This window comes from Trachurus trachurus (assembly GCF_905171665.1).
Source record: "Trachurus trachurus genome assembly, chromosome: 6".
Taxonomy (NCBI): Eukaryota; Metazoa; Chordata; class Actinopteri; order Carangiformes; family Carangidae; genus Trachurus; species Trachurus trachurus.
In genome coordinates, this window is record NC_139897.1 from 34,718,889 (window position 1) to 34,738,997 (window position 20,109).

The 20,109-nt window shown below is 44.8% G+C and overlaps 1 protein-coding gene across 1 annotated transcript in view; it reads right to left on the bottom strand.

Annotated features, from left to right (window-relative positions):
* Positions 1-17,857, bottom strand: part of itga11b (integrin, alpha 11b) — a gene marked incomplete at its 3' end in the record, with an annotated part of 69,447 nt that extends 51,590 nt beyond the window's left edge. Inside the window, exons 1-2 of the mRNA XM_083973862.1 lie at positions 17,758-17,857; positions 1,593-1,704 (exon numbers count right to left, since the gene is read on the bottom strand). Coding sequence (XP_083829988.1) covers positions 1,593-1,704; positions 17,758-17,806 — 161 coding nt within the window. The 5' untranslated portion in view covers positions 17,807-17,857. The remainder of the gene's footprint in view (positions 1-1,592; positions 1,705-17,757) is intronic.
* Positions 17,858-20,109: the final 2,252 nt, after the last annotated feature.

A 20,109-nucleotide genomic window follows, 5' to 3' on the forward strand; every position in this document is an offset into this window, starting at 1 on the left:
GGACCAAACCAAGATGCTCAAACCTCTGAAGAATAGAACAACGCTCATGAGCACAGAAACGTCCCCCATCATCCCTCTGCAGAAGATGATACCGAAATCCCTGACAACTCCACCATCAAAGATGCTGAGGCAGCCATCACTGAAAATCCATTCCATTTTTCACTTTCATTGTTTTTGAGTTCATTTCAAACAAAGGGACCTAAGTCTAGTGTTGATGTCTTTGTCAAAGAGAACTTTTGTTTGCCAAATAAATTACTAAAAGCATGTTGAAAATATCAATGTCTCCTCTCTTGCAGCCAGAACCTCACCTCCTTTTATAACCTCAGACTGTCACAGTGATGGATCAATGTCAGACTGCCTCATACTTTCAGTTTTAACCTGAATATTCAGGACATAATTGATTTTTTTCTAACAATCAACGTGAACCGAACTAAACCGTGGATTTTGTGAACCGCTCCAGTTTCTACCATCACACTCCAGTTTGTCTAGAGATGTAAATTGTCGATTAAAGACTGTAAATAAAGAAACTGGTTCCATATAACCAACCAGACTGATATTTAAAGGGATACGCCAACATTTTTCTTTTTTACGTATCTTGCCTCACTCCCGAGTCCATGACCAGCAGATAGACACCATCCTTTCCACTGTGCGTGCAGTAACAAGGGAGCTGGCGCACAGCTAATTAGCTTAGCTCAAAAACGCCAGACGTTTATGGGTAGTGTTAGCCTGCCTCCTCCTAAGTCATCAGAGAAACTCTTCAACAACTCTAAACAGACCGATCTTCGTCTCAGAGCTGACAAAACTCTCCGGTAAGGCATCTTGGTCACAACGGCTAGCTTGAGTAGCGCCAAATTCGTTCCAACAAAATAGTAAACAGCTGGTATTTAGACAAATTAACGACACACTGCTGATCTAAACGGCTACTTTCTCACCTAAACATGTTTGAAATGTTGATAAAGTGATATATTTACAGAGTTTAGAGCTAAAATGAAACCAGCCTTGGCGCTACTCAAGCTAGCCGTTGTGACCAACGCACTTCCGGTTACTTTCACAAAATAAATCACCCGTTGCCCTTTACATACAGAAAACCATGACGATAGAATTTGTGCTTTTACTTTGAAATAGGAAGCTAACCTACCCTCGATGTAGCTAGCTTGAACCAAAATAAAGCGTCTTTGCTTGAACCCTCCGTTTTGACCGATCTCGTCCCGTTAGCGGCATTTGACCGCTCAAGATGCCTTACCGGAGAGTTTTGTCAGCTCTGAGACGAAGATCGACCCGCCGGTTTCCGTTTAGAGTTGTAGAAGAGTTTCTCTGATGACTTTAGGAGGAGGCAGGCTAGCATTACCCATAGATGTTCGGCGTTTTTGAAGCTAATCAGCTTTGCGCCAGCTCCCTTGTTACTGCACACACAGTTGAAAGGATGGTGTCTATCTGCTGGTCATGGACTTGAGAGTGAGGCAAGACACGTAATTTTAAAAAATCTTGGCGTATCCCTTTAAGACCTGGACAAACAACAGTGGGTTGTGTGAATGGAAACCAGTGCAGACCGGTTAGGTTCCTGTAGCAGATGAACTGGGATGGATTCTCACCACTGGCGTCCCCCGGCCTCGTGCTGCTGCACCGTGTATCCAAACTGGGTTTCTCTGGAGCCGGAGAAGATCTTGAAGTTCTTTGTGTCGAAGTTGAAGCAGAGCTGAAGATCTGGAGGAAACAGAGAGGAAGAAGAAGGTCGTTCAACACTCAGTACGTTCACATGCAGAGCTTAATCCAGCTAGGCTCAAAATTCAATTTTTCTGTCACCTCGTAAAAAACTGAACATAAACAACTTATAAGCTTAATAATAAATTCTCAACAGCAGTTCCCGACCGGACGCGCCAGTCTGGGCCAGATTCTCGCTGAGAATAGGATACAGGCTAATAAAACTCTTGCTGGTGGCGCTGTGTGAAATGCATTGAATCAGCGTTGACGTCGGGTTTTTTTCTTTACTTTTCCGGGTTCGGGCGGCTTCTCTGCTCCACTTGGTGCCGTCTCTACTGTTGTGGAGCAGCGCTCATGCATTGTCCAGTTATACTCCGACTAAGGCGTATACACACTAAAACCAGTTGGGTTAAAAATTAACCCAATTTTAACCCAACTGCTGGTTCAAATAAGGACGAACCCCTTTTTTGGATTATTTTAACCCAACGGATTGGGTTAATCTTTTTGACCCAATTTTTGGGTTATGCTAACTACAACGTTGGGTTATTTTTAACCCAACTATGGGGTCGTGTATAAAGCACTTGCTCGACCCAATAGTTGGGTTAAAAATAACCCAATGTTGTAGTGCGCGGACAGCATTTTTCAAATGAACCGGCCGGTTAAGTCACAGAATTAGCCAACCCAACCCAACAAATGGGTTACTCACTGAAAAATAACCCAATTACTTGCACATCCCAGGAATTGGGTTAAATTCATAGCCCTATAACCCTGAAAATAGGTTAAACTCTGGAAAAACAACCCAAAAATTTAACTCAACACCAATAACTCAGAAATTGGGTTACAGAGATAACCCAACATTTTTTAGTGTGTAGGACATGATGGAGAAAATCGAATTCCAATCGCATTATCTGGGTGTCTTAATCGGAGTTCTCCAACTCCGATTTCAGACGGACTAAGGTGTTTACATGCACTTCAGATGTCCAGTTCTAGTCAGATTAAGGCAATAATTCGGTTTTTTCAAGTGTCATGTAAACGTACTGAGTGATTCACTGGCCAGTAAAACCAGTTAGCTACCACCAATCATCACGACCATAAACCCTCGTTAACTGTTGTGGGTTTCCAGCTGCTACGGTTTGAGTTTGATGTCACAATAAAAGTCAAACCACAGAGTCATGTCTTCACGATAAAGCGAAGCAGGAATGAAAGGCAGCTTCAGCTCAGATCAACATCGCTGCTCCATCACCGGGCTGAGAGGGAAAAGTTCACGTCTCTTTATCGCAGTAGGAAAGTCTACTGACGGGGAACTGGCTCAGACTCAGGCAGAAGAGTTTCCTCCTCTAAGAGCTGATCTGGCCTCTGATCCAGACTCTGCTGCTTCTCCTCCACTTTCCCACAGAGAGACAAGAATGAAAGAATGAAAAGGCCTAAATCTAAATCACACACAGGTGCTGGCTGACACACACACACACACACACACACACACACACACACACACACACACACACCTATGAACTACAGACATTGAAGGGATAGTTCAACTTTTTGTCAAATTGGCCCATTGCCATAATCCCTATAGTCATAGCAGTAGGTTCGTTACCTTTAATTGTCGGTGCAAGCTGTTTTTAGAACGGTGGAGCAGAGCTGTGAGCTGCTCAGAGCTACGCTACGGAGGCTCATTATGGGATTTCTTGGTTTCCCTCATCATCAAACTCATCAAAAACACAATCCAACAACTCCACAACGCTCTGGTGGACAAGTTGTGAGCTGCACATTCACCACGCTATGAGATAATAACACAACGTTACCACACAGAGTTGTTTTAGAGGGAAATTCATGTAAAACCACTGATGCGCGTTGCCTTCAGGGACAGTTTTTCATCAACAGTCTCTGTATTTACCTCTAAAACAAGAGAGAGCGTCGCCATCTTGCGCCGCCATGTTTGAACGGAAAATCCAGCCAGCCAGAGAGCACATTTCACAAGTTTTGCGCGCACAAATAAGTTAGTAGTTACTGTAATCAGTAGAGAACAGTGAGAAAGTTTTTGAATTGATCATCAACACTCAAGTGTTTTTGTCCTCGGAGGCCACCGCCACTTTGCCGAGAGGAGGAGTTAGTGGGTCTAGAATCTGAACGCTAGGTTTTCCCCCATTTTACACACTGGACCTTTAAACTTGAAGAGAAATAACAACATGAATATACGGTATTCCACAATATCAGCAGGTTAATCTGTAACTGTAAGTAAATATTGTATATTCCATAATGTTTTAATGTATTTCGGCACTGGAAATGCATTTTTATCGATGTTTAAAGGGATAGTTCAAGATTTTGGCAAACTGGCCCATTGCCATAATCCCCTTTTGCATGAATTTCCCTCTAAAACAATGTATTTCTGCACTGGAAATGCATTTTTATCGATGTTTAACCATTGACGGTCTGGTTCTGTACAGGTGCAGATTGTTGTGTGACTTCAGACAACTGATTCTCTGAGAAATCAGGGTCAAAACAAAAAAAAATTAGCAACATAACCATCACTCCGCGAGGGAAGCGATGGACACACGACTGCACATTTACTCATGACGTAAAAATGTGTTTGATTTATCGTCCTGGCAGCTTCACTTCCTCACGACCAGACCACAGACTTTCAGTCACAGACTCTTCTGTTCTTTCATTTAATGTGACACACATGTCACACTATGATCTGTTAAAGCTGTGAGCTGATAAATAAAAGTTTTATCCATTAATATTTAATACAAAACTTTGCTATACAATGTGAAACTGTTCTGTTTTATCTCTACAGGTTAAATATTGAAGCTTGTTTGTCATGAAGGGTCATGAAGCTGCAGACAGAAGGAAGTTGTGGTTGAGTGAACAAACTGTTTTTATGAATGAATGAACCTGTTGAGCAGCTGAAGAGGTGAAGAGCTTCCTGTCCTCAGAGGTCGTGACCTTTGACCCTGACGCCTCATACTCGTCTAAATGAACCTTCAGCCTGAAGGTCTGTTAACGTTATAATGAACTCTGTCCAGCACCAGACACATGGAGACTCCATAGCTTCACACAGAGTCCTCCTCCTCCTCCTCCTCCTCCTCCTCCTCCTCTTCACCATCTCCTCTCCCTCAGTCTTCCCTCTCCTTCTCTTCCTCAGTCCTCCTCGTCCTCTCTTTCACCTCCTCCTCTTCCTCACTCCTCCTCCTCTTCCTCAGTTCCCCTCTTCCTCGCCTTCACCTCCTCTTCTTCCTCAGTTCTTCAGGCTGCACTTGAAAATAAGAATTTTGTTCTTAATTTGCTCGCCTGGTTAAATAAAGGTTAAAAAAAAAAAGTTATCCCTCTCCTCCTCCTCTCCTTCTCCTCCTCCTCCTTCCTCTCTTCCTCCTCCTCTTCCTCTCCTTCTCCTCTTCCTCAGTCCTCCTCTTCCTCTCCTTCACCTCCTCCTCTTCCTCAGTCCTCCTCTTCCTCTCCTTCACCTCCTCCTCTTCCTCAGTCCTCCTCTTCCTCTCCTTCACCTCCTCCTCGTTCTCTCCTTCATCTCCTCTTCCTCTCCTTCTCCTCCTCCTCAGTCCTCCTCTTCCTCTCCTCCACCTCCTCCTCTTCCTCAGTCCTCCTCTTCCTCTCCTTCACCTCCTCCTCTTCCTCAGTCCTCCTCTTCCTCTCCTTCACCTCCTCTTTTCCTTTCCTTCACCTCCTCCTCCTCTCCCTCTCCTTCTCTTCCTCCTCCTCAGTCCTCCTCCTCTTCCTCACTCCTCCTCTTCCTCAGTTCCCCCTCTCCTTCACCTCTTCTTTTCCTTTCCTTCACCTCCTCCTCTCCCTCTACTTCACCTCCTCCTCTTCCTCAGTCCTCCTCCTCTCCTTCACCTCCTCCTCCTCCTCAGTCCTCCCTCTCCTCCTCTTCCTCTGATGAAGACGACGTCACTGCAGTTTATTAACTCCAGTTTCCACGGCAGCAGCAGCAGGAAGCGGCGAGCGGCCAGGAAGAGACGGAAAGAGCTGATTGGTTCCAGAAGTCGCTCCAGATGAAGAGAGGAAGAGGAGGAAGAAGAGGAAGATGATGAAGATGAAGAAGAGGAAGAATGATCAATTATCGGTGGTGGAGATCCAAGACATTCCTCCTCCATGACGTCGTCATAGCGACTGGTTGTGTGGCACCGAGTCAGAGAGGAAGACGAGTCAAAAAACAGATTCAGACTGAGAGAGAGAGAAAAGAGGGAGGGAGGGAAGGAGGGAGGAGGGAAGGAGGGAGGGAGGGAAGGAAGGAGGGAAGGAGGGAGGGAAGGAAGGAGGAGGGAGGAAGGAGGGAAGGAGAGAGGGAAGGAGAGAGAAAAGAAGAGAGGGAGGGAGGGAAGGGGGCAAGGAAGAAAGGAAAGAGGGAGGGAAGGAAGGAGCGTTCTGTTTTTTTCCTCCTCATGGTTTTCACAGCTTCAGTTTGACCTTCCAACTATTTCAGCTTTTTCTCCTCAACTCAGGAAGAGAGAGAAACTGGGGGAGGAGGAGGGAGAGAGGGAGGGATGGATGGATGGATGGATGGATGGATGGATGGATGGATGGATGGATGGATGGATGGATGGATGGATGGATGGATGGATATATGGATGGATGGATAGAGACAAAACCATATATTTATCTAAAATGGACCATTAACAAGTGGTAGCGTAGATTCATCCACATTAACGTGAGACTTTTTTATAACCAAATAGAAACTCCTCGTTGTCCCTTTAATGTCTAAACCTTGTAATTGCATTTCAAGTTTCTGAGACACCCAACCTCTCACTTTCTCATGATATACTCAAACCCTTTTGTATTTTAAATTGTGTTGATCAGACCTCTTAATTCACACTCCAAGGGGTTCGGTGCCGATACCTGTGAAAGACGAGAGTGTGAAAAGACATCCTGAGATTTTCCCTGTTGTGTGTAAACCAGAACCAGAACTGAACTCTGAGACTCTGAACTGGAGCTGCTTCGTATCTTCAGTGATCTGCAGATGATTGACAGGTGGATGGAGACGTAGCTGCTGCTGCTGCTGCTCTGTGACCTCTGACCTCTGACCCCGGCCGCCTGTCGGGGGGGTGAGGGGTCACCGTGGTTATCTGAGGTCATCTGAGGCCTGAGCAGCAGCAGCAGGACAGGACGCCGTCTGCTCTCCGTCTGCAGGAAGTCACTCAGACAGAGCTGAGCAGCGTTCTCTAAATCAGTCCCATCTCTGACCTGATTAGACCGGTTGTTTCTAACTCTGCTGTTTCTAACTCTGCTGCTCATCTCTGACCTGATTAGACCGGTTGTTTTAACTCTGCTGCTCCTCTCTGACCTGATTAGACCGGTTGTTTTAACTCTGCTGTTTCTAACTCTGCTGCTCATCTCTGACCTGATTAGACCGGTTGTTTTAACTCTGCTGCTCCTCTCTGACCTGATTAGACCGGTTGTTTTAACTCTGCTGCTCCTCTCTGACCTGATTAGACCGGTTGTTTTAACTCTGCTGTTTCTAACTCTGCTGCTCATCTCTGACCTGATTAGACCGGTTGTTTTAACTCTGCTGCTCCTCTCTGACCTGATTAGACCGGTTGTTTTAACTCTGCTGTTTCTAACTCTGCTGCTCCTCTCTGACCTGATTAGACCGGTTGTTTTAACTCTGCTGCTCCTCTCTGACCTGATTAGACCGGTTGTTTTAACTCTGCTGCTCATCTCTGACCTGATTAGACCGGTTGTTTCTAACTCTGCTGCTCCTCTCTGACCTGATTAGACCGGTTGTTTTAACTCTGCTGCTCCTCTCTGACCTGATTAGACCGGTTGTTTTAACTCTGCTGCTCATCTCTGACCTGATTAGACCGGTTGTTTCTAACTCTGCTGCTCATCTCTGACCTGATTAGACCGGTTGTTTCTAACTCTGCTGCTCATCTCAGACCTGATTAGACCGGTTGTTTTAACTCTGCTGCTCCTCTCTGACCTGATTAGACCGGTTGTTTCTAACTCTGCTGCTCATCTCAGACCTGATTAGACCGGTTGTTTTAACTCTGCTGCTCATCTCTGACCTGATTAGACCGGTTGTTTTAACTCTGCTGCTCATCTCTGACCTGATTAGACCGGTTGTTTCTAACTCTGCTGCTCATCTCTGACCTGATTAGACCGGTTGTTTCTAACTCTGCTGCTCCTCTCTGACCTGATTAGACCGGTTGTTTCTAACTCTGCTGCTCCTCTCTGACCTGATTAGACCGGTTGTTTTTAACTCTGCTGCTCATCTCAGAACAAAACTGGAGCTTTTTATTTAGACTATTTTATTATTTATTTGAACAAAAACAGACGTAGTTTCAGTCCTAATGAAAATATTGAGCGTGTTTGTTGCTGCAGTAGCTGCAGCTGGAGACCAGTCTGGGCCCAATTAGCACACACACATCTGGAAAAAGCAGCTCCGATTCAAACACACACACACACACACTGAAGGACCGGACTGAAGGTCATCTGGACCATTAAAGTAGAAACTCTTCAGTTATGATGCAACAGAGCTCAGAAACTAATCAATACTTATTGAGTCATTGATTGGTCACGTAACATACAACAGTTATCACTATCAGCACATTCACATTGGTACATATCATTACTTTACATTATGTTCATCCATCCATCCATCCTTAGTCAAACGAAACATTTACATGAACTTTAGTTGTCGTCAAGGGGGCAGTTGTGGGTCTGAGAAGTGAAGTCACTTCCTCGTTCAACAAACTGCAATCCCCTCTTCTTCCTCTGGGGGCTGGTGTCAGAAAGCAGCATTCTCCATAGACCCCCATGTTAAAATCACAGACTTTACAGCTTTAAAAAACATATTTACAGCCTGGTACATTTTATTTTTTTGGTCTCAATCGATAGTTTCTACCCCCGCACACACTCTGAGGGGGGTGAATTTTTTTAAAACTCTACCGTTTTACTGTTATTAGGTTTAAAATTCTGGCCAATTAGGGCGCGGATACGTTGAGTGACAGGTCCAGAGACCGCTGCTTCGAGGCCAGTGGGCGGGTTCTTCACCTCTCCAAATATGGCAAGTAGAATCCAACATGGCGCGGTTCAAACCCCCGTAGTAGCGGCACAAAACAGACTCCCCCAAACCAATGGGTGACGTCACGGTGCTACGGCCGTTCTTTTTACAGTCTATGGTTGTCGTCAGGTTAACTGTCATGTAAACCAACTGAGTGAAAGTTTGTTTCCATCTTGCAAAACCTAAATGAGCAACAAGCCAAAAGTGTGACAACCAAGTGAAGTTAACTTATTAGCAAATAAAAAATTAGTAAATATTGCACAAGTTATAACAGAGTTTAACTGTGACACACCGAGCTGTCAGTCAGTCTTTGTGTGTCAGTGTGTCTTTGAAAAGCTGGAAACATGTGGAGGAGCTGTATAAGACGTGACTCTATCTGTTTCCATCAGCATTTATAACACAATAAGACTTTTATTGAAATGTTTTGTCAATATTCAGACATTTATTCTTATTTTAAAGGCGTTTTATAACTTAATGTGGATGGAAACAAAGCTGTCGTCCTCTCTGTGTGATAAACCAACGAGCCAATCAGAAAACACTCCTCAGCTCTACACACACACACACACACACACACACACACACATGCGTATCAGGTGTGATCAGTGATGATGTCATCGCTTCCTTCTGCTTCAACTCAAGAATTTTCTCCGTTTGAGCCAAAAACATTAAATCATCAAAGCTGCTCAGAAATAAAATAAACTAAACTCCTCTGGGTTTTATATTTACACACGTGATGTTACACACACACACACACACACACACACATAGAGACACACGCACACACACAGACACACACACACACACACACACACACACACACACACACACAGTTTGTCTGTTTTCCGTTCGACGACACCAGTTTTATTTTCTTCAGTTATATAAAAAGTTTTTTTTATCTTCAGACAAATTAGAGCGACAAATAAAACCAGAGAGACAAATAATACTACGACTATTATGGTCTGTTCTGTGATGGTGCAGCAGAGAGAGCAGGAGGAGGAGGAGGAGGAGGAGGAGGAAAAGAGAAGAGGAAGAAGAGGAGGAGAGAGAGGAGGTGGAGGAAGAAAAAGGAGGAGAGGGAGGAGGAGAAAAAGGAAATGAAGAGGAAGAGAGAAAGGAGATGGAGCAGGAAAAGGAGGAATAGAAAGAGGAGGAGGGGGAGAGAGAGAAGAGGAAAAAAGAAGAGGAAGAAGAGAAGGAGGTGGAGAAGGAGGAAAAGAGAGAGGAAGAGGAGGAAGAGGAGGAGAGAGGAGGTGGAGGAGGGAGAGGAGGAGGAAGAGGAGAGAGAGAAAGAGGAGGAGGAAGAGAAGAGGAAGAGGAGGAGGAAGAAGAAGAAGAGGAGGAGGAAGAGGAGGAGGAGGATGAGGAGGAAGAGGAAAAGGAAAAGAAGAAGAGGAAGAAGAGGAGGAGTAAGCAGAGAAGAGGAGGAGGAGGAGGAAGAGGAGGAGAGGAAGAGGAGGAGGAGGAGGAGGAGGAAGCAGAGAAGAGGAAGAGGAGGAGGAGGAGGAAGGGAAGGAGGAAAAGAAGAAGAGGAGGAGGAAGAGGAAGAGGAGGAGAAGGAGGGTGAGGAAGAGGAGGAGAGGAAGAGGAGAAGAGGAGGAGGAAGCAGAGAAGAGGAGGAGGAGAGGAAGAGGAGGAGGAGGAAGAGGAAGAGGAGGAGGAGGAAGCAGAGAAGAGGAAGAGGAGGAGGAGGAGGAGGAAGAGGAGGAGGAAGCAGAGAAGAGGAAGAAGAGGAGGAGGAGAGGAAGAGGAGGAGGAGGAGGAGGAGGAGGAAGCAGAGAAGAGGAAGAGGAGGAGGAGGAGGAGGAAGAGGAGGAGGAAGCAGAGAAGAGGAAGAAGAGGAGGAGGAGAGGAAGAGGAGGAGGAGGAGGAGGAGGAGGAGGAGGAGGAGGAGGAGGAGGAGGAGGAGGAGGAGGAGGAGGAGGAAGCAGAGAAGAGGAAGAGGAAGAGGAGGAGGAGGAGGAGGAGGAGGAGGAGGAGGAGGAGGAGGAGGAGGAGGAGGAAGAGAAGGAGGAAAAGAAGAAGAGGAGAAGAGAGAGGATAAAGAGGAGGAGGAAGAGGAGGAGGAGGAGAAGAGGAGCAGCCATCAGTCAAACCCTCTCCTCCAGGTGAGATCAACTCCATCCGTCCAGGTGGATGAATCAAACACACAGCAGCAGGTGGAGCAGCTTCTACATCAACACTGGGTTTAGTTCAGCAGCTACAGAGGCAGCAGCAGCGGCCCAGGTTCGATTCCCCCGGAGGCCGTTTGCCTCCATCTCCTGTCGATTAGACTCAAAAAGCCCCAAAAACACAAACAACGACCTTAACGACCTAACGACTAAAAGACTAAAAGCCCCGACGCTCCGTAAACAGTAAACACCACTACACCATGACATCATCAGCAGCATCATAGCTACTATGCACTCATTGATTGACTTATCTTACTGTGTTGAGGTATGGGGGAAACACATATAAAAGCACTTTACAAAAGATTTGCATTTTACAAAAAAGAGTCATAAGGATGGTTCATCATGCTGGGTACCTTGATCATACAAATCCCTTGTTTTTAAAATCGGGTATTTTAAGATTTGAGGACCTGGTCAAATTCAAAACAGGTCAGATTTTGTTTAAAGCCTGGAATAGGTTGCTACCAATAAACATCCAGAAAATGTTTATGGTCAGAGCATATATGATTTAAGAGGGAACTGTAACTTTAAACAATCTACCATCCATTCTACCCTGAAAAGTTTTAGCATCTATTTTTGTGGTGTTAAAATGTGAAATAGACTAGATGAGGATATAAAAATGTGCAATAACTTAAAACAATTTAAAAGTAAGTACAAACATACACTCTTGGACAGCTATAAAGAAGTGGACTGCTAATTTTACTTTTTTTTATGTATAATCTTGGTCTTATTTCATATTAGAGCAATATGTTTTTAATCTTCTGAATTGTATGGAACTACAGATGTATGACATGAATCACAATGTGGCGGGGGGGCTGAACTTGATACGCTTTGCTTCCTTCAGCCCCTTCTCAAACTTGCACAGTATCATTGTTGTTTTGTTTCTTGTTACATAGATTGTTTGTCTTTTGATGTGCTTGTTGGAGACAAATAAAAATCAAATCAAATCAAATCATCATCCTCTCTGGTTTCATGGAGCTGGGGGGTCGTAGCAGGAAAACGTTCCTAAATTCATCCACTGGGATTAAAGTCCATTGATCCGTGATCGGAGCTAAACAACATAACAGGAGGAGAGTGAAGAACCAATCACCTCGTCTCTGACATCATCATCATCATCAGAGCGTTAAAGGGATAGTTCAACATTTTGTCAAATTGGCCCATTGCCATAATCCCTATAGTCATAGCAGTAGGTTCGTTACCTTTAATTGTCAGTGCAAGCTGTTTTTAGAACGGCGGAGCAGAGCCGTGAGCTGCTCAGAGCTACGCTACGGAGGCTCATTATGGGATTTCTTTGGTTTCCCTCATCATCAAACTCATCAAATACACAATCCAACAACTCCACAACACTCTGGTGGACAAGTTGTGACCTGCACATTCACCACGCTATGAGATAATAACACAACGTTACCACACAGAGTTGTTTTAGAGGGAAATACATGCAAAACCTCTGATGCACGTTGCCTTCAGGGACAGTTTTTCATCAACAGTCTCTGTATTTCCCTCTAAAACAACTCTGTGTGGTAACGTTGTGTTATTATCTCATAGTGTGGTGAATGTGCAGCTCACAACTTGTCCACCAGAGCGTTGTGGAGTTGTTGGATTGTGTATTTGATGAGTTTGATGAGGGAAACCAAGAAATCCCATAATGAGCCTCCGTAGCGCAGCTCTGAGCAGCTCACGGCTCTGCTCCGCCGTTCTAAAAACAGCTTGCACCGACAATTAAAGGTAACAAACCTACTGCTATGACTATAGGGATTATGGTGATGGGCCAGTTTGCCAAAATGTTGAACTATCCCTTTAAAGCTGCAGGAAACAAGAACCGTGAGAATACGACATGTGATTGGCTGTGATTGATCATCTGCTCTTTCCTCTCATCCTTCAGTTCCTCTCTCCGTTCTTCTCTTTTCTCCGTCAGTAACTTGTTTATAATAATTTGTCATCTGAGACGTTTCACCTGTGAAACTTTCTGCTCTTCACTTCTTGGTCGTTGCCGTGGAAAATAACAGATGTGAAACCAGATGTGTCCAGAAAGATGATACGCTGTTTTTAAAAAAGGAGATTTAAAGTCGCTGCCACTTTCCAGTTCTGAGAACGCTGCTGGGGGAGTTTTATTTTGAAAATCCAGTTTTATCAGGATATTAGGAGACGATGAGGTCGAGGCCCTCGGTGGCTCCTGATTGGCTCATCAGCCTCGGCTACCTGTCAGGTGATGGTTGGAGGAGAGCCAATCAGCAGCCAGAGAGTAACGACACCTCCATTGACTCCCGTGGTAAGGGTTTAAGGGTTTAAGGGTTTAAGGGTTTTGCCCCCTAGTGGCAGGATATGGGTATTGCAAAAGCGCCCAGAAAACCCATTCACTCCAATGTATGTGTGTTGCCCACTGGCTTGTAAATTGATGAAAACGGCCGTGTTTTTGTTTTTAGGTGTCTTGGTCATATCAAATTATACTTATAATTTGTTCATTACAAAATGTAGATTGAAACATTAACTCATTGGCTGCCATTGACGTCTATAGACGTCAATCTAATTACAACCGTTCACTGCCATTGACGTCGATAGACGTCAATTGCGTTTTTCAACGGGAAGGGCTGGAGGAAGGTCTGGCGGAGCTTGTCCATCAATATCAGGCTTGTAAACTAGTGTAAAGATGTGTAGCGGCCTGTAGGGGGCAGCAGTGCCCTCTTTGGATGAGAGATCAGCATGTATTACGGTATGAGAAGAAGAAGCGAGATGACAAGAGATATGCTAAAGAAACTTATGCACGGAGCCTATGTGTTCCGCACGTCGGCACATTATGTACCGTGTGTGTCGCGGTAGTTCGGAGAGGAAGAGGGTCGCGATCGTGAGAAAATGACGGAGATCATTGAAAAAGACACCGACGCTGGACACCGGCGATCCAGCCGGCCGAGTGGTGAGAATCAGCAGCTGACGGTGCGTCACCACAGACCAGAGCCCAGCTCAACTGACGGCTCGGTGGACGTGACCCGAGCGATTCCGTCCGGATCAACCAGGAGCAGCAGAGACTCGTCCCCACGCTCCAGAAAGACATGAAGGTAATAATATAATACATCAATGGTAAAAATAATAAAATAAACTAACTTGCTAGCGAGCTAACTTTTACTGCTTAGAGAAGGGCGGATCGCTTTGATCGGAAAGGTTAAAAAAAAAAAAAAACTCCACATCACACTTGACTACATCTATAAGAGATGTATTTTTATGGTAATTCTATATATTTCTATAATTTACAGGTGGTGGATCGAGCAGTGGTCGACCATGGGGCAGAGGTCATGTGACAGCTACATACGTACAAAAAAGTTAATGCATTTTTACTGATATTTGTAAATAAATTATTATTTTGCCATCAAAAGTCCTTTCTCAGTGTTGTTTTTGTTGTTTTATAGAAGGAGAACACTGTTCAGATGTGTGAGGTGTCACTAAAGCAAAAAATATCAACGTCAAAGTCACTGATCTGCTTGACATGTTTCTTTCCACAAAAAGCTCGTTTTCTCAGTGTTTTGGTCAAAAACTGCTGTTTTTGGCGAAACCAGCCTATGTTCTACTGCTGTTTACAAAAGAACGGAAAAAGGTAGAAACAAACTTTTTTTTTCCTATTGAACAAAGAGAGTCTACTTTTCTCTTGGTAGTTTCGGTGTTTATATAGTCATAGAACACAATATTCTGTGGGTCTTATAAGATCGTTCAAAATGCTCTAAAATGGCTGGCAGTATGGGGCTCTCTGCTCTGAAAATGGCTGGCAGCCAATGAGTTAATGTAGATAACTATTTTTTTGTTTTTTTGTTTTTTTACTGGCCTATGTGTTAATGTTTATCTGTAAAGGATCCTCAATGATGCTATTAACGTGGGTGATCTATAAATGTCCTTAAATTATTGAAAACACCACACTGCTCATTCACCAACAATGCAGAGATGTCAGTTCTTGGGCGCTTTCGCAAAACCCATATTCCTCCACCAGGAGGCGCTTCCATTGGACCAATGCTGTCCTTCCTCTCTTTTACAGCGCTCTAGTCTCCGTTTGTGTCCAGACTACAATACAAGCCTAGAGTTTTCAGAATAAAATACAAGCCCAGAGTTTTCAGAATAAAAGCGGTCTGACAGAGTTTCTGGTCCACCTGCTCTCAGGCTGCAGTGGACCATGTTTAGCAGCAGTCCCAGCCCAACAGACGGGCCGGGTCCGAGCCGTCGGCGGCGTGGAGCAGTACAGTAAAACGCCACCGAGGCTCGTAAACGCTGATGAAGTCTCCTCAGACTCATAAAGCTGCTCAACGCTGAAGGTCTGAACAGCTCCACATGTTCAGACACAGAATAGACAAGACGAGACTGAAGGAACCAACCAACTCTCTGTGATGTCACTCTGTGATGTCACTCTGACAACAACCACCATGACAACAACAACCAGAGAATCTGAACGTCTCCAGAGACGAAGGCTCAAAATGAAATGTCAAGCCATTTTAACATTTAACAGCCAGACTGGATGTGTTGCAGGTATCTGTAATTCAGTTTCGCTTCGTCAAAAAGAACAGTTCACACATTGACATGAACTTTAGTTGTAGTCAGATTAACTGTCATGTAAACCAACTGAGTGAAAGTTTGTTTCCATCCATTATTTTGCACTGAATCGCTAAAACCTAAATGAGCACCAAGCCAAAAGTGTGTCGAACTACAAAAACCAAGTGAAGTTAACTTTTTAGCAAACATGGTAAATATTGCACAAGTTAGTCTATAACAGAGTTTATGCACCAACTATAACTGCGACACACCGAAAAGAATATTTCCGATATCCACAACTACATTCTTCCTATAGGACAAATGACGTCACTTTAACCATTCATGTGTATGGGGTTTGTCATTACAGATATCTACAATTCAATAATGTGAATTAGCCTACAGATATCTTATAATACAATATAATGTGAATTGCAGATATCTGTAACTGAATTACGACTAGTAGTAATTCCAGTTTGAGATATCTACAATTTGATTCTGACTAGTCATAATTCCAGTTCAAGATATATTTAATTCACCTCAACTAAAGATATCTACATGTCCCTTTTCAGATATCTGTAATAAAGGCAATAGTTCAACATTTTGGCAAATTGGCCCATTGCTATAATCCCTATAGTCATAGCAGTAGGTTCGTTACCTTTAATTGTCGGTGCAAGCTATTTTTAGAACGGCGGAGCAGAGCCGTGAGCTGCTCAGAGCTACGCTACGGAGGCTCATTATGGGATTTCTCAGTTGGTTTCCCTCATCAAACTGATCAAATACACAATCCAACAACTCCACAACGCTCTGGTGGACAAGTTGTGAGCTGCACATTCACCACGCTATGAGATAATAACACAACGTTACCACACAGAGTTGTTTTAGAGGTAAATTCATGCAAAACCGCTGATGCACGTTGCCTTCAGGGACAGTTTTTCATCAAGCAGTCTCTGTATTTACCTCTAGCTCTTGGCTCTGCTCCGCTGTTCTAAAAATAGCTTGCACTGACAATTAAAGGTAACAAACCTACTGCTGTGACTATAGGGATTATGGCAATGGGCCAATTTGACAAAATGTTGAACTATCCCTTTAAGTTATAACTACTCAAAATGAGGTTGTACATATCTCAAACTGGAATTAGTACTAGTCATAATTCAGTTACAGATATCTATAATTCACATAGTGGATATCTGCAACTGAATTGTAGATATCTGTAATGACAAACCTCATACACATGAATGGTTACAGTGACGTCATCTGTCCTAAGAAGAATGTAGTTGTGGATCTGAAATATTATTTTTGACGAGACAAAACTGAATTACAGATATCTTGAATGAAAAATCCAATTATTCAAAATGTAATTAGGCTACGACCAGTCAGAAAGACGTTGTTGATATCTACAATGTTAATTCCTGATAAGTCAAACTCAGCTTTTAAATGTTAAATCAACTTGTCATACATCTGTGAACACTGATCAATACATCATCAATCAATCAATATGATCAATAGGCCACATCACATCAGTCTCAGAGCAGAGAGTCAGACTGTTGCTACCCCTCTATGTTACTGTTATCAATCTGTTGCCATGACAACGGGTGGCCTCCAGCAGGCAGCAGCAGCAATTAAGATGCTATAGGAGAGACACTAACAGGCAAAAACACTCATGCACTGATCAATTTTGAGATTTTGGGCTATATATTTTTCTTCCTTAACATGTATTCTTTCAGAAAAGTCAAAAGAAATGGTAGAAAATTCCACATAAAGGTTTTTATTTTACTTCATTTTGTCTTTGTCTAACAATCTATGTAATTTTACAGTGCAGACTCAGACTCCTCTCTAGAAATCTCCACTTCAGCAGCACTTACAGACACCAAACCTTCCACTTTGATCCCTTTCTATATTCTGAAGGTTTTTACAGAGGGGATTGTTGATATATCATTCACAGCCTCATTTATACAACATTTTATTACTAAAAACATGGAGACATTAGATGTTTTAAAGGGCTGGTGACAGTATTTTCTCATTTACAGAGTGATAAAAAGAGATATCCACAATCGTCCTCTGACTCTAATATGTCAACAAAATAAAACAAAGAAGCTTTATCCATTGTTCACGTTTCTGTTCTGGAAATATATGCAAATTAGTGCATATTTAATTAGATATTGCCTCATTTACATATTTAAACATCAAATTTGACAAAACTTGTAATAGAAAAAATATGTGTCTTAATATGAGTGATGAACTTGGGAAGTTTCATGTTGATATCTGTTAGTTAAATTTTTTTACCCTATTCACCTGCAGTGTCTCAGCTTCACCTGTCTGACATCATCACTCTCTCTCTCTCTCTGTGTCGATCGGCCATGCACTCACCTGGCAGGAGCAGCAGGAGCAGCAGGAGCAGGAGGAGATGGTAATCCATGAGTGTGTTTGGAGAAGAGGAGGAGGAGGTAGAGACAAACAGAGAGACAGAGAGAGACAGAGTGTGTTGTTGGACAGTTGATTCTGAATCTGCTGCTCTGGTGTGTGAAGGACAGAGAGGAGGAGGAGAAGGAGGAGGAGGAGGAGGAGCACAGTGAACACACCTCCTCCTGCCTCGTGTGTCTGCTTTTACACACATACACACACACACACACACAGACAGACAGACACACACACAGAGAGAGAGGCTTTTAAAGAGACTTCACTTCACCTTCCCTCTCGGCGACAGGGGCTTTTATTGTGGCGATCAGCGCACAAACAGGAAATGCCTCCATTAGTGTCTGTGATCAGAGAAACTACGGCCAGATGTGAACATCTGTCCAGAGGAGGAGGAGGAGGAGGAGGAGGAGGAGGAGAGGAGGATGAGGAATGCTGGGAATCCTGGGTAACAGGTAGGAGAGGAGAGGAGAGGAGAGGAGAGGAGAGGAGAGGAGGAGAGAGGAGAGGAGAGGAGAGGAGAGGAGGAGGAGGAATGCTGGGAATCCTGGGTAACAGGTATGGAGAGGAGAGGAGAGGAGAGGAGAGGAGAGGAGAGGAGGAGAGAGGAGAGGAGAGGAGAGGAGAGGAGGAGGAGGAATGCTGGGAATCCTGGGTAACAGGTATGGAGAGGAGAGGAGAGGAGAGGAGAGGAGAGGAGAGGAGAGGAGAGGAGGAGAGAGGAGAGGAGAGGAGAGGAGAGGAGGAGGAGGAATGCTGGGAATCCTGGGTAACAGGTAGAGGAGAGGAGAGGAGAGGAGAGGAGAGGAGAGGAGAGGAGAGGAGAGGAGAGGAGGAGGAGGAATGCTGGGAATCCTGGGTAACAGGTAGAGGAGAGGAGAGGAGAGGAGAGGAGAGGAGAGGAGAGGAGAGGAGAGGAGAGGAGAGGAGAGGAGAGGAGAGGAGAGGAGAGGAGGAGGAATGCTGGGAATCCTGGGTAACAGGTAGCTCCGCTGTTGTAACACTTTAACATGGAGGAGGAGGAGGAGGAGAGGAGGAGGTGGAGAGGAGGAGATAAGGGGGACGGGAGGAGGGGAGATGAGAGGAGGAGAAGGAGAGGAGGGGAGAAGAAGGGGGGAGGGATGAGAGGAGAAGGAGGAAGAGAGGAGAAGGAGGAGGGGAGGAGAGGAGAGGAGGAGTAGGTGGAGAGGAGGAGAGGAGGGGACGAGGAGGAGGACGAGGAGAGGAGGTGGAGGAGAGGAGGAAGGGGGAGGAGGAGAGGAGGATGAGAGGAGGAGGAGGAGGAGGAAGGGAGGAGGAGAGGATGAGAGGAGGAGAGGAGGTGGAGGAGAGGAGAGGAGAGGGGGAGGAGGAGAAGAGAAGGGGGACAGGAGGAGAGGAGGTGGAGAGGAGAGGAGAGGAGAGGAGAGGAGAGGGGGAGGAGGAGAAGAGAAGGGGGACAGGAGGAGAGGAGGTGGAGAGGAGAGGAGGTGGAGAGGAGAGGAGAGGAGAGGAGAGGAGAGGAGAGGAGAGGAGAGGAGAGGAGAGGAGAGGAGAGGAGAGGAGTAGGAAAGGAGGGGAGGAGGTGGAGAGGAGAGGAGGAGTAGAGGAGGAGGAGAGGAGGATGAAAAGAAGAGAGGAGAAGAACAAGAGGAGGAGGAGGAGGAAGAGGAGTAGGAGAGAGGAGAGGGGAAGATCTAAAAACTAGTTTTTCATCTCCTCATTCAGCTTCTCTCTGGAGCTTTAGAAAACAGTCAGCCACTCAGAAGAGAGGAGGAGCCTCTGAGCCTCTCTTCTGATTGGCTGACTGTTTTCTAAACTGATCCAATTAAAAAACAGAGCAGATTTCAGAATAAAACACTCAGAGAAACTAAATCCTGCGGAGTTGTTGTTATTATTGGATGGATGGACGGTGGGTCCAGGTGGTGGTGAGGGGGCGGGGCTTAGTTGTGACATCACAAAGTCTTTAAAAGTTACTATGAGGGACCTTTAAAACGTTTCAGCAGCTCCGTGTTTCAGAGCCAGAACTTTCACTGCTGTGAGTCTGACAACACATGTTTGTTTCCACAGTGTTATTAACACACACACACACACACACAGACACACACACACACACACACACACACACACACACACACACACACACACACACACACACACACACACACACACACACACACACACACACACACAGACACACACACACACACACACACACACACACACACACACACACACACAGACGTCCCCTCCCCTCCATAAAAAGATGGAGGCCGCTGTCACTGCTGGAAATAACAAGTGGAAACTCAGAGTCAAAGCCGCCGAGTT